The sequence below is a fragment of the Perca fluviatilis genome, chromosome 18 (genome assembly GCF_010015445.1).
Source record: "Perca fluviatilis chromosome 18, GENO_Pfluv_1.0, whole genome shotgun sequence".
Taxonomy (NCBI): domain Eukaryota; kingdom Metazoa; phylum Chordata; class Actinopteri; order Perciformes; family Percidae; genus Perca; species Perca fluviatilis.
In genome coordinates this window covers 30,812,453-30,826,712 of record NC_053129.1, presented here as the reverse complement: position 1 = coordinate 30,826,712, position 14,260 = coordinate 30,812,453, and the positions used below count along the sequence as shown (strand labels likewise).

The window sequence follows — 14,260 nt, the reverse complement described above, 5'->3', positions numbered from 1 at the left end:
AAAAGAAAGGGAAAAGTTCACCGACAGAAACTTGTAAACCACTGTCTTTATCAGCACCATTTTCAGGGTAGAGTGCTTTGTTTGTTGTTTGAGATTAATGAGATAGGTTTGCACTTTTGTTATCTTTACTGCCATATCTTAACGTTGGCATGTGATCAGAAACGGTTGAGTAAGTCAGTCTGTACACAGGTTGAAGGAACAAGTGAGATAAAGTTTCACCCAGACAGGTAACTCTGACCCAGTTCAGTTTCTACGCACCACATCTGGAACAAACTCCCAGAAAACTGCAGGTCTGCTGCAACTCTGTTCTTTTAAGTCAACGCTAGAGACTTTTCTTTTATAAATCAAAGTAATTACCAATTCTTCTTGCACTGTTACTTTTATTCTTATTTTATAACGTGAAAAAAACTTTTTTGCACACCTCTTTTGTCGGGCAGGTGCGTAGGATATGATCAAAGGCAACAGATCAAAAATAGTAGAGAGAAAACACACATTAAGCAAATTTAAAAAAACACTGTTACTCACAGGTAAATACACATCACTCAACCATATATATTTTACTAATACAAATACAGTGTTGAATACTATTACAAATCACTCCACCACAATTTTAGCAAAAAATATATATAGTCACTAAAACTTGAAAATAATGGATATCAGTACAATATCATAGCCCATTAATTTGTTACGCTTAATCAAAGAGACATAGCATCAAAGAGTATCATCACACTAATTAACTCTATTGATTATATTGTAACAGTCACAATAGAAGTTTTCTGAAATAACTAACATAACTAGAAAGATAAAAAACATATATACAATATCAAATTAGCCAACATAATGTTGAGATAAATTATATTTAGCTTTTGGCATAGCGTCTGCAAAGTAAATATCAAAACCTTTGTGAATGGATGACGTCATTCAACAGCTGTACTGATTGGCCTGATTAGTCAACAAACTATTATAGGCTATGGTTGAGGTGAATGTGTGAATTTACCTGATGAAGGTCTGAGACCGAAACGTTGTATTTTTCTAATAAATTATTGCTTGCGTAATGGTCAGTGTGCGGGATTTTCTCTACTATTCTTATTTTATAAGAAAGTCCAATTTTTTTCAGTATTTTAACGACATGACTACATGACATTAACTGATAATTTAGAAAGAATAACTTTTTACATATTAAACAAATTAGACTTAATGATGATACAGTTAAAATTATTGGGACACTATTCTGCATCAGACACAATTTCAGGGTAGTTATTAGTGCTGCACGATATGAGGAAAATATGCGATATGCATATCACGTTGTTGGATATTGCGATATTACTTACAATACATAAACACATTAAAATGTACTCAGTTCTGCCTTTCTGCTGCTTTCAGTATTCTGCTAAAATACAATAAATTGTTTGTTGAATTTAAAACAAATGAAAGGAAAGTGTAGCAGATAAAATACCAGATTACCTGGAGCCCAAATGTTATATGTTTACGATTTTTGATATCATCTGAGCAGATTTCTGTCATTATAACAACTCTGAGTTGTAGTTTAAAACTTTTACAGCCAATTTAATAAAATTAAGGGTTTTATTTGGGCTTGAGTCCATAAATTTGGTTAATGGATACAGGCACGGAGAAATGAAGGCTCGGTTAGCAACGATTAGCAACGATTAGCTCCGTTAGCGGTTAACTCTGGTCAGCTCCGGTTAGCTCCGTTATGAGATACGCTTGCGGAGGAGACTGCAGCGGAGAGGGGTAACGTTAACAACCAGACTCTGATAAATGACGTCCGGGGAGCTTTCACAGTGGTGTGGCTGCGGTGTTTCTACATTTTTATTAGTACCCCAGCAGCATGCCTAACGATAGGCTCTGCCTGAAGTGCAGCGTTGACGCTGTCATGAGGGGAGGGCCGGAGGCCGCTGGTCTGTGTCTGCTGGAGAAAATACACTGTTTAATTGGAATTGGATTTTATCTACCTGGGCGGGGCGCCCAAGTAGAACCTATGTATGGGAAACACTGCACGTTGAATTGCTTTACTGCTTTTATAAATAAAGCTGCCTTGTCTTGTCAGTCTGTTGGTTTTGGGTTTTTCAACATTTTCTGACAACTGTAGACTAGACTGCTGTGGAGGGTGGCTTGAAAAGAAAAGCCAAGTAAGAATTTAAAAATAGATCTTTGCTGTTCCAGAACATTAACTGGTATTTTGAAGTCCCACATTTTCCTTTGTAACTTGATGCAACTTGAGTTCAGCCAGACATATCTGACATAAGCTAGTATAGCAGCCCATTGACTCTGTGTTGGGTTGGGTGGAAGGATGATGGAAAGCCAGCATCTATTTCTGTGCTGACATTTATTGTCTGGACAGGAACTAAATATATGTAATACATATACCTTAGTGTGACGTTACAATCCAACATTTACAGTCCTCTTTGTTTATATTGCCCTTTGACTGGGAGGGGGTGGTGCCCAAGTTGGGTCAAAATGCATGAGGCAAAAAAACGGATAAAGTGGTTCCGAGTTTAGGTGTCATGTCGCGGCCATCGGACTCTCCACGTTTTCCTTAACTGTTTAACTGATTCCCTTTTCTTCCACGTGTGTTAAGTTTTGTTGTTGTCTGTTTGAGTGTTAAACTAAATGAACCCTTGCCAAGTGACAAGAAACTGAAGAGTGGGCTGTTCCAGAAAAGAGTGGCGAGCTGAGTTGGCAAATAGCAGAAGCCTTGTGAGGTGGCAGGGCCCAGCCATTTCATTCTCTGGTCAGTGGTCAATCATTTAGTTATACATCAAAAGCGTATGATATAACAAGTCTTTGGTGGTAAAATCCATGACAACGAGAACTAACAGTCAAAGGGTTGGTTTTAACATCACATTAGACTCTAAGGCTTAGAGTAAGAAGGAGGTATTACGGATATACAGTATTTGCTATTATGAGCGATAACATGATCAATACTCTTGATCAAACAAAGGCATTTCAGCAGAACTAATGGACAGATAATAAAGACATGATGACCTTCGGAATCTGATATTGATTGAAACTTTCAGTTTTTTTGTGATTTGCAGCTGATACCAGATCTGGCAACACTCCTGCAACACTCAAATGCTGTGGAGTGAAGGTTAAACCTGAATGGCTTGATTTACACTGATGAGAAAACAGTGGCATGGTTCATGGGTAATCTGCTCACCCTTGACCAGTTTCAATAAAGACTGAACATGAGCTGTTGTATAAGTTTTAGCTAGATGTACCTAATAAATTATGATGATTAATTTACGGGATTGCTCCGGTGCCGCCGGAAGATCAGCCGGTTGTCCCTCACCTTCTGCTTTCTTTGTGTTGGCGTTCTAAAATCCGGTCGATTTCTGAGGACTATGGTTAACTGCTTCTCAGATCTCTGCAGGGTAAATCCAGACAGCTAGCAAAATGCTACCTCAGTCCCCAGGAAGAGGATTGTGTCTTTAACACTTGAACTACTGTCTGTTTGAAATTAATGAAATGAAACAGATCCATACATTAAGTTTTTTTGCTGTACCGAACTTACACCGAACCGTCACTCCTAAACCGGGGTATGAATTGAACTGTGACTTTTGTGTATCATTACACAATTTTCCTTTCCTTTCTATTTCTTACCTAAATTGCATCATTTTTTAAATGGAACTATATCTTAATGTGCAATCTGGGAACCTTAACACTCACTGCCACAATAGAAAAGCTTTTAGCAACAGTTACCATCCTGCTTAATGCTAGTAAAGATCTGACCGAAACTGAGACAATGACTTATGGCACAGTATCCACATATTGTATATGGGTTAAAAATATATGCACACACAGAACCTCAGATGTATCTTTTACCTAGATATTGTAAAACCTGGTAAATTATCAACTTCACTGGATCAAATTTATAGCTTACCTTGAATTACATAACATAAATTGGTGGCAAAGATCATCATAATAAAACATTTCTACAAGGTTTTTACTTTGTTCTGTCCCCTTTCATCCAGTCACATTATCTCAGATGTTCCTTTCTACACAAATAAGTTAATGCATTTTATGCATTTTGTCCAGACTATCAAAAACATTTTTGTACACAACTTTTACAAAGTTTGTCATGTCTTATGCTGCCAGTCGGTGAGCTTAGGCATCACTTCTTGTACCTTTAGCTCACAGATGACCTGAAGCTTTTCATTTGCTCTTTCTCACAGGTCACAGGATTTGTCTCTAAGAAAGTTCGGCCAGGATATAGATCTCCATCTTCTTTTACCACCCTCCTGCAGGCACGTTTTGTTTCAGATGGTTAACTGTTAATTATTGAACCAAACTATGGCTGTAAATGTAGTGAATACTGGACTAAACCATTAACTAAAACAGTTAATAGTAGACTTTGTATAATGTGTTATTCACAACAAAGCCTCGGAAATGCAAGGACATTGTCGGTGCGTTCGGACTCTAGGTTGTTTATTGTCACGGATTCTGTTAGTGATTTAAATGGAGAATTTTGGTGCAGCAAATGATTAGTGTCAAATTTGTTGACCTCAAGGTGTCTTCATTACCACATCACTTTAGGCTGAAAGAGTCAGACTTGGTACTCCTCATCATCCTCCATCCATCATGATTCTATTAAACATTCTGATCCTAAAGGTCATTACTGTCATACTGTATTGCCGCATGGTTAGTGGGGCAGCTGGGCAGCAATATTCAACACAATTGTGCATTTTGTAATAAAAGCAAAACATTTGGCACTGATATAGGTTTATGTTATGAAACTAAATTGACATTGGGGCGCTACAAATGTGGCCCCTGAAGCTGCGTGCACATGATCCGCAGTAAAAATGTCTCTACACCGACTGTGCCATTGAGGAAGCACCAGCCTACCCTTGACGTGGCGCACCGCTTAAAATTGCCGCTGCACTAAAAGTTAAAAGTATTTCAACTTTGACCTTGTTGCGGCTGACCTTTCAAGGCTTTTTTAAAATATTTTATTTTAACTCGGTGAACTTTACAATTATGTAAATAAACAGTAATACTTGTTTTTTAACCAGATACAGAAAATATACTGTACAATATAGCAAGGTGGAACCAAACCCAGAAGCGATGATGACGTATACCTGCGCTTTGCTTCTGTGGCTGCAAAATGCTCAGCGCCCTGCCTTGCGGTTTTGCCTCTGATCATAGGCAGCTGGAGGGCCATGGCAGCCTTTGGAAGAAGATAAAGGGCTCCATACTGGCTAGACTTTCTCTGAGACAATATGTTGAAAAGTATTTTTTGGATGAATATTTAACCAAAACCACATTCAGTATACATTTCATTTCTAGTAGATTTGCAACAAAATGATTTGCAGCTTTGAGTTTGAAGCAGTTGGGAAGGGTGAACACCTCCAAGATTAATGCTGAGGTACTCTGTTAGAAAACTTTAGGCTGACAGAGAGTTACTGCCACAAAATTCATTCATTCATTCATTGTTTATTGTGTACATCAAAATGTTAAGTCAAGTTACAACACAGCCTTTTTTGTAGTAGTTGTAAGATGCTTGTGTTCTGCTGGCATACATAGTAAGTAGCTAATGAAGAAAGTCCAATGCTGGGACATGAGCACTTCTAAAGCAAACATTCAACAACATTTTCTTAATTATATCACTGGTGTTGAACATTTTCATTACTTTTAAACTACTGTTTAAATTCTCAAGCCCTACTCTTCCTCATGTACAGGGGCAGCACACAATTTGTGAGGTAAGGGGTTGAGGGTGAAGCCCATATATGGAGTCAGATCCAGTTCATCCTCTGAAACTCCAGCAGGAGGAGTGAAACGAAAGTGCTGCAGGAGTGTGGTGAAGAAGATGAAGAGCTCCATCCTGGCCAGACTCTCTCCAGGACAAGCTCTATGACCTGCAAGAGAGCGCGATGGAAAAGCTTCCTGTCATCTGCCGGTAAAAAAAGGTCTTTTGTGTAGACCGCAGGAAAAATTGGCAGCCAAAGAGGTATTACAGACTGATCTCATGAAGTGGCGTATGTATGACACGTCATTTCGTATGCCGTTTTTCCGTGTTATCAAGACGCATACTCGCTTTTTAGCGTGTTTATCAACGCCGTTTGTCCTCCATTGACTTACATTAACTTGCGATTGCGTGTGAATTTATGCCGTAGCGAGCAGTATGAAAGGGGCGAAAATCCGCGTAGGAAGGTTGGTCGGGGAGGTGGATGGGTCAAACAACACAGGACTTTCACCCAGGAGACCGGGGATCATGTCCCGCATGTCACGTTACCTAAACTCAACCGTCGCTGTCTTCTTTTACTAAATCAAACCCCGTTGTTCTTTTCCTAAACCCAACCCGTCTGCTGTATACAGCGCTCAAAATGAGTGCAGATAACAAGTCTTTTAGGAAAGCCGAGATGGAAGAGGCATTTCTTGTTGCTGTGCCTAACCAGCAGGTATCGCATCGACTCGCGATAGTCCCTCGCCTGCATTCACGTCAGTGTGACCCTGGTTTAAAGCTCACCAACCTGCAGAAAAAGGCATGAAGGCTTCTCGCTTGACAAACTTCCCGTCTTTGTCCAGGAAGTGAGCAGGATAAAAGCTGTGTGGCCTCTCCCACTCACTCTCATCATACAGGACAGATGTCAGAAGAGGAGATACTGCGGTCCCCTGTGGACATTACCAGAATTTAAATGATTTTCTATATGATAGGTGATAGCATTTTTTCAAAAGTCCTTAAAGTGTCTCACACCCAGAAAATACTTTCTACATGTAACAAATGTCACATTGAAAATGACTATGGAGGGCATATTATGTGTTTTATTCAGTCTGACCTTCTTAATGACATAACCCTGAAAGGTGACATCTTGGGTAGTTTTGTGAGGAAGTAACGGGTTGATGCTGGCCAGTCTCTGTGTCTCATGGATGACAGCGTTGGTGAAGTGCAGGTTCTTCCTGTGCTCGACCTGCACTTGACGACTTCCTATCTCCCTGCTCACCTCTTCCTGGACCTGGTCTGGAAGATGAAAAGCTTTTGTTTTAATGAAAACAATTTACTCACATAGTTTGAGTTGGACTTAATGCTTTTTCTATGAAAGCTCTTTAACTTCTATTTTTATATACTTGGAAATAAGCAGAAGTTAGCATTATCTTGTAAGCATTTAGCTGAAATTACTGTTGTAAAGTCTCAGTGATCCACTAATGTAGTTGTAGAGTTCTCAGTCGTTTTCACATGTGAACTCTGGACAGTGTCTCATGCAGAAGACAGGACAGGCAAGCCTGTAGGCAAAGGTCCATAATAGAATTTCATTTTCTTTGTTGTGAACTGTTTTTGTGCCTTTTTAAACCGGACAAATTAGACATTTCTGTATTTTCTGTCATATCTACAATGGTATAATGTTGGATTTTCATGTTAAACATGGCCAAATAATGAGGTAAACATATTTTAGACAAATCCCTTTGAGCTAAAACGTTCAGATTTCCAACTGTTCTGAATGCTCCGGGTTCACCATTTTTTTCTACTCTATGCCGGCCTTCTATGATTGGTCATCTGCTCCAGCCCGGCAGGACTGGAGGGGGGGTTTAAGCAACTGCAGCGTTAACATTGTTGCATTTAGCTACAGTACATGCCAATGGCAGTAAATTATGTCATCTTGGCTGCCAATGTTGTTAAATTATCCCCAGTTCCGGGTCACATTACTGCTGAAACATTTTCGGTTGTGTAGTATTTGGTTATAAAGCCTTTAACTGTGCTGCTATTAAGATTGGGTACCGAAACTCGGTGCCAATAGGGAACCGGTGCCGACGTAAACGGTAGTAATGAGACCGAATAAGAACGAAAGTTTCGGTGCCTCATTTCGGTGCTTGACTTTACACTACACCTGACAGCATGTAACGTTAGCCTACCTTTAGCTAGCGCAGCTGGATTAAACACCGGTAAAATGCTGACAGCTAACGTTAAACAGTGTAAAGTGTGACTGTATTTCACTGTGGAGGACTTCAACAGCGGGATGTAACAGTCTGCTCTGCAGCGCAGCAGCAGCTGCCGTTGTCGCAATTCATAGATATACAGTATGTTTATATGGTCGGAATTAAACAACACAGACGGTGCGTTCACTTGCAGCTGCCGTTGTCGGAATTAAACAACACAGACGGTGCATTCACTTAAAACAGGTAGCCTCGTGGTGCATTCACAGTAATTGTAAAATACCCTTTTCCCATCGGGGGTTCAACAGCAATTTACTGGTGAAATAAGTTATTGTTATTGTTATAGTTATTACATTATTATTAAATCTTTAATTTTAACCATGGCCTTAGCAATAAACAAGTCACTGACTGTTGTTTACTACCCTTATTTTTTTTCTTCTTCTTTTTTTTTTACTTTTTTGAAAAGTACCGGTTAAGGCACCGTTTAGGCACCGGCACCGTTTTAAAAGTATCGATTTAGCACCGGAATCGAAAAAAAAAAAAACATACCCAACCCTAGCTGCTATACTCAATTAGTGTCTACTGCTAACTGTAGTAGCTACATGCTAACTGCAGTAAAATATTTAATTATCTGCCACGGGCAGTAGGCTGACAGCATGAAGATTTCGGCGTTTGCCCTTTCGGCAGAATTGTTCCTTACCTTCAGATGTTTGTTTTCTTTCAGTTTTGCTAGAGTCAACGGAAACGTCATCAAACACGCCCACCCACTTGCTGTGAGTTCTCACACTTTGAGCTCAATCGGCCATCACCCAGATTTTGTACAAGGGAGCTGGCTGGCTACAGACCGTTTGGTGTCCAGTCCAACAGATTCAGATATTTGAGATTTCACATACAGCTCTGCTGGGTAACGTCTAGGTAATGAGGTTTGCATGTGTGAAAGGGTCTTCATAGTAGGGCAGTTTAGTGTAACAATTGTACATTTTGATAAAAGCAGAAATCTCAGCCAGGAAAAACCCTGGTCTTGTTATTATGATGGTGATTTGTGTTGATAAAGTACAATAGCTTGGCCTGAATGTTTAATGTAAGCGGACATCTACAGTATAACTCCTTACCCTGTATTTTTGGATACTTGGCCATGAACAGAAGTCCCCATCTCAGTGTAGTTCCAGTTGTGTCAGTGCCAGCAGAAAACAGATTCTGAACTGTTATCATAAGGTTTTCATCGTGGAAATGACTGTTGGTAATCCCAGATTTCTGCAGGTAAAGATCAGCACATTTATTCAAAGAAATCTTGATCCTTGATACTTTTTTTGTTTTTGATCTCTGGTCCTGACTCAGCAAAAAAGCCTCTTGGAAGAATATCCTAAACCCAACAGGAAGCTGGCCATTTGTAATTAATTGTGCATTTTTTGTCATTTCAAGATGTCGTAGTTTACAAACTCCTCTTAGAAATTTAATCTGATCGACTAAAATTTTTTGTGTGTGATCTACACACACTTAATGATTAAAAGATATTAAAAGGTGAGTTTTCATCAAACAATGGGAGTTTGGTAGCCATTTTGAGAGTTTAGCCATTAACACAATTCCCGCCACTGACAAGATATGCCGGCAATCCAGGTTTTCAATGTTATACGTTTGTTGTGGTTCTTGGTAAATAGTACAGCACTGCCGGGTCCAAAAAAAAGTGAAGAAGATGATCCACCCTAAACCAGAAAAAGAGCATGGAGTGTTGCTAGCCAGGGTCGGAAAAAACTTGGAAAAATGCCTGCGCCAACGATGAAGTACACAATTGTGGAAGCCTTGGAGTTGTTGATAGATTCAGACTCCGATAATTCATTTTTGATCGACATTCTGATCTTGAAGAAGTAGTTAACGAGTCAGGTGGGTCGGATTAGGATCACACAGGTGAGGGAAACACAGGTGTTGACGCTGAAGTTACACATCCACATGCGGACATACCAGAGGTAACGTAGACAGGTGGACTTGTACAAAGAAGGCTTACTACTGCAAAGGTTCTGGTTGGCATGGTTAGAAAAAGAATAATTAATTGATATCTGGCTGAATGTAAGACTTCTACCAACTTGGAACAAGTAGAACAATATGTTAATATGTGGAGTTTGTAAGAAAGCCATTGCTACGGGAGAAAACTTGTGGTATGCCCTAACATTTTGGGGAATATTACACTAGTATTTAAACATAATAAAAAAAGAAAAAAAAAAATATATATATATTTTTTTTTTCATTCTTTATTTGAAGCAAGAAATTTACTTGTAAATGTATAAAAATGCCTGTATTCATTGACTTGCATCTTTTCCTGTAGTGATAACCAAGACATTTAGCCTATATTTATGCTTATTGCTTATTGCATCTACTTACTTAGAAATGTGGCTGCTAAAGAACACAATGCAACTAGATGCTGTTTACATTCAGCACATTCATTTACACAGATTCCCACTACTCGTCAGCTTCATAAACCAACATATCAATATTGATAGATATGTTTTTCTAACCTCCAACTTTTGCTTTTGGACCAGAAAGGCGTCCACAAAGCCTCTGCACATCTGTGGATTGAGGGTCTCTTTCAAACGACTGAACAGCTGTGAGTTCTGTCTTATACTGTCAGCACCCAATCTGAGGAAGGACCTCCGGTTAGCAGTCCATTTGCAGAACCATGGGAACATGTTGTACACCTGTCAAAATATAAATATAGCCTATATATATAATTTTTCATAATTCAATTTAACATACATTATAGAGACATTCCGCAATAACGACCCATAATTAAGTTTTAGTTGACTATATTGTCGTATGGATTGGAGGACTTGTTGACATTTTATTAGGCAACAGAAAAATGTAACAATTTCTTCATTCCAGGTGCAATAGTTATTTATATCACTATACTGAAATTAGAAGTTTCACAAAAATATAAAATACCTGTATTGAAGAGGAGACCGAAAGATTAACACGTGCGCTAATGGACTCTACCAGTGATGTAAACTCTGGATCATCATATTCAAATCTGCTGCCATAAACAATGGAGCAGATAATATTAGAGACTGCATAGTGTATTGGTAGGGTTGTATCAAAAGCTTCTCCTGTGACAAGGGAAATAGGAAAAAATTAAAATCCTTGCTCACGTAATTGATTATAATACTAAAGTATTTAGACCGACCTTTGAATTTCTTGAGCACTCCAATAAGGTGGTCACATTCATCAATGATTTTGTCCTCACTCGCCTTCTTGCCCATCCCAAAGTCTCTCAGGTTAGTCAGAGCAAAGCGCCTCATCTCTTTCCACGAATCACCATTGGACCATACAATGCCTGTATGGTTCAACAAAATATGTTAAATACACAACTGAGGGCTGAAGGCTGAACAAAGTAAGACAATGTTTAAGAAAATATTTTCTTATTTTATTTCGTTACCATGTCCTTGATCATATTCATGCATAATTTTCATTGGATCTCTTTCTCCAAACTCTTCAGCATGATTGACAAGTGCCTCCTTCACCGTCTTGTACCCAGCCAGGACCACCACTTTCTTTGGTCCCAAATAGACGGTGAACACTGATCCATATTTCTTGGAAAGCTGAGAACAGCAGCATAATGTCACGACATATTCGGATATAAGACACACACAGGAGAAAGAAAACAAGACGAGAGACCTACCGGAGGAGCAGAAACAACAAACTACCTAACAAGAAAGCTAAGTTACTCTTATGGCACTTTCTCACCTTCAGTAATGTGTGGTAGGGTCTCTTGAGGTCAATCTGCAGCAGATTCCCAAGGAGGGGCAGCGGTCTTGGTCCTGGAGGTTCCTTCCTGTCCTCCTTGGAGCTGAAGCTGGAGGACGAGACAAGGTAGAAGAGTAGCAGGACCACCAGACCCCCCAACAAGGAGATAGAGCTGAAGGACTGGAGAAACAGATCTAATATACCCATGATTTCCAAAAAGTGTCCTGAATTTGATACTGCACTGACAAAATAGGTGTCCTTCTGGAGCTTTTAACTTTAGAAGTGTTTGAGTAAAGAGGGACCTCCTTTTAAGGCTTCAAGTGGAGAATAGGTACACCCAGAAGCGGGGACAAACTAGTTTTTTAAATTTTTAATTATTTTTAATTATTGTTTTAGTTGTTTCACTATGTTTTAATGTGTTACCATAAAGGAGGATTTGCCTGTGTGTGGTTTTAATATTTTACCAGAAAGGATGTGTGTGTGTGTGTGTGTGTGTGTGTGTGTGTGTGTGTGTGTGTGTGTGTGTGTGTGTGTGTGTGTGTGTTTTTTGTGTGTGTTTTTATTTAATTTACCATAAAGGATTTCATGTTTTGCTTGCTGTTGTCTCAATTGCACAATTATTTCAGTGTTTGAAAGAAGTTATTAAGAACTTACAGTAACATAAAGTATTACCAATACCCCCTCTACTTTTCTCCCCTGCCTATCTCCATAGGACCGTTCACTGACAAATTTGACTCCTGATAATTACTGATGTGGATGGATCAGTAATCTACCGTTTAATGTGGATGAGAGGGTTAACTGAATGGCTGAAATGTAAAAGTTAAAATATCTTTGGCTCTATGAATTTAGAAAAAAAGAATTATGTAGGCTGAGCGTCCCAGCAACATAAATTTAGCAACTTACGAAGTTGTGTTAGTCACAAAGAGGAAGTGACACATTGCTCATCCCAGGAAGAAGATTCTTCTTTTGAGAGAAAGGACAGAGAAAAAGCCTCAAGATGGTTGAATTCAGAGGGATTAAATTGTTTTTATTTCTAATAAAGATGCTTCAGTTCACAGGTAAGAGTACATATAAAATATAGAAATACCAGAAGCAAAAACTAACTTCATAAATGCTACAATTTTGCATACAGTGACTTTTATTTAAAGGAGACAGATTTGATAGATTCTTGTATTTTGTGTTTCTCTTAGAACATGTTTACATGCTTTAATATAAAAAAAACACGTTATTTTACTCCTACTGTCTGTCTGAATATACCTGTATTCACTCTCTGTCTATAATGCTCCGTTTTAGCGCCTCTATCTTTAAGCCCCTCTCCCCAAAAAAACCCAGTCTGCTCTGATTGGCTTGTGAAAGTAGTTCTCAAGCCGTGGGTGGAGATACTCAGATGGTGGGCGATGTATTGTAATGAGTCATGTGATGCATGTGATATAAGAAGGGGAGCCAAATCTGAATGGTTTGTTAAATCCCATGTTTTCTGATGGAGGCAGCCCACAAACAACTGACCGGGTCATCTTATTTCACAGTTTGTGGGTTCGTAGGCACTCCAGATACTCAAATGTTTGCAAGCACTGAAAAAGTGAGTTTAAGACAGCAGAATTTTGTGAAATTTGGAAACAAAGGATAAAACACATTTGCAAACTCAATGCATCTAAAACAAGTTCTCCTAACCATTCCACTACGTATGTCGTTTTATTCCTACCCTCTAAAAACGGCCCATCGGAGCATTTCATAAATTGGTGTCCCTAGCGGTGACAGGAAACACGACCCACTGGAGCTTTTTCTGTCATTGTATCTGAACATTACGGTTGCAGTTTTAAAATACATCACTACCATTGTGAAACTGTCACAACCAATAGTTTGGTTAGGTTTAGGCACAAAATCTACTTAGTTAAGTTTAGAAAAAGATTGTGGTTTGGGTTCAAATCCGTATATTTGTTAATAGTAGACTTTGTATATGTGTTATTCACAACAAATCTTCGGAAATGCAAGCACATTGTCGGTGCGTTCGGACTCAAGGTTGTTTATTGTCACAGATTCACAATAAAGAAAGGCACAACCAAAGTCAGAAGTGATGATGACGTATACCTGCGCTTTGCCTCTGGGGCTGCAAAATGCTCAACGCCTTGACTTGCGGTTTTGCCTCTGATCATAGGCAGCTGGAGGGCCATGGCAGCCTTTGGAAGAAGATGAAGGGCTCCATACTGGCTAGACTTTCTCTGAGACAAGTTCTACTTGACATGTCATTATCACCTTGGTTAAATGTTGAAAAATATTTTTTGGGTGAATATTTAACCAAAACTACATTCTTTCCCTTAAAGTTAAAGCCCTTTGTTTTCCATACCCATTAACCCCAACCCCCTTCTTACGACTTTTTTTTGTGGTAAAGATAAAATGTCATGGACTGGAAAAAAAAACACTAGCAGTTGACATTATGAACCCAGCAGTTATGTTTCTTCTGAGACACATTTGTCAAAAAACATGTCAAAACATACAGTATACATTTATTTCTATTAGATTTGCAACAAAATGATTTGCAGCTTTGAGTTTGAAGCAGTTGGGAAGGGTGAACACCTCCAAGATTAATGCTGAGGTACTCTGTTAAAAAACTTTAGTCTGACAGAGAGTTACTGCCACAAAA

General features: G+C 39.0%; 1 protein-coding gene across 1 annotated transcript; it reads right to left on the bottom strand.

Moving 5' to 3' along the window:
• Positions 1-5,431: 5,431 nt before the first annotated feature.
• On the bottom strand, positions 5,432-11,860 carry LOC120546901 (cytochrome P450 2K1-like). The gene is made up of 9 exons (XM_039782154.1): positions 11,620-11,860; positions 11,312-11,474; positions 11,060-11,209; positions 10,822-10,982; positions 10,398-10,577; positions 9,000-9,141; positions 6,795-6,976; positions 6,489-6,630; positions 5,432-5,873 (listed from the first exon to the last, which is right to left on the bottom strand). Exons 1-9 carry the CDS (start codon positions 11,824-11,826, stop codon positions 5,677-5,679), a joined length of 1,524 nt encoding a protein of 507 aa, XP_039638088.1. The 5' UTR covers positions 11,827-11,860; the 3' UTR covers positions 5,432-5,676.
• Positions 11,861-14,260: the final 2,400 nt, after the last annotated feature.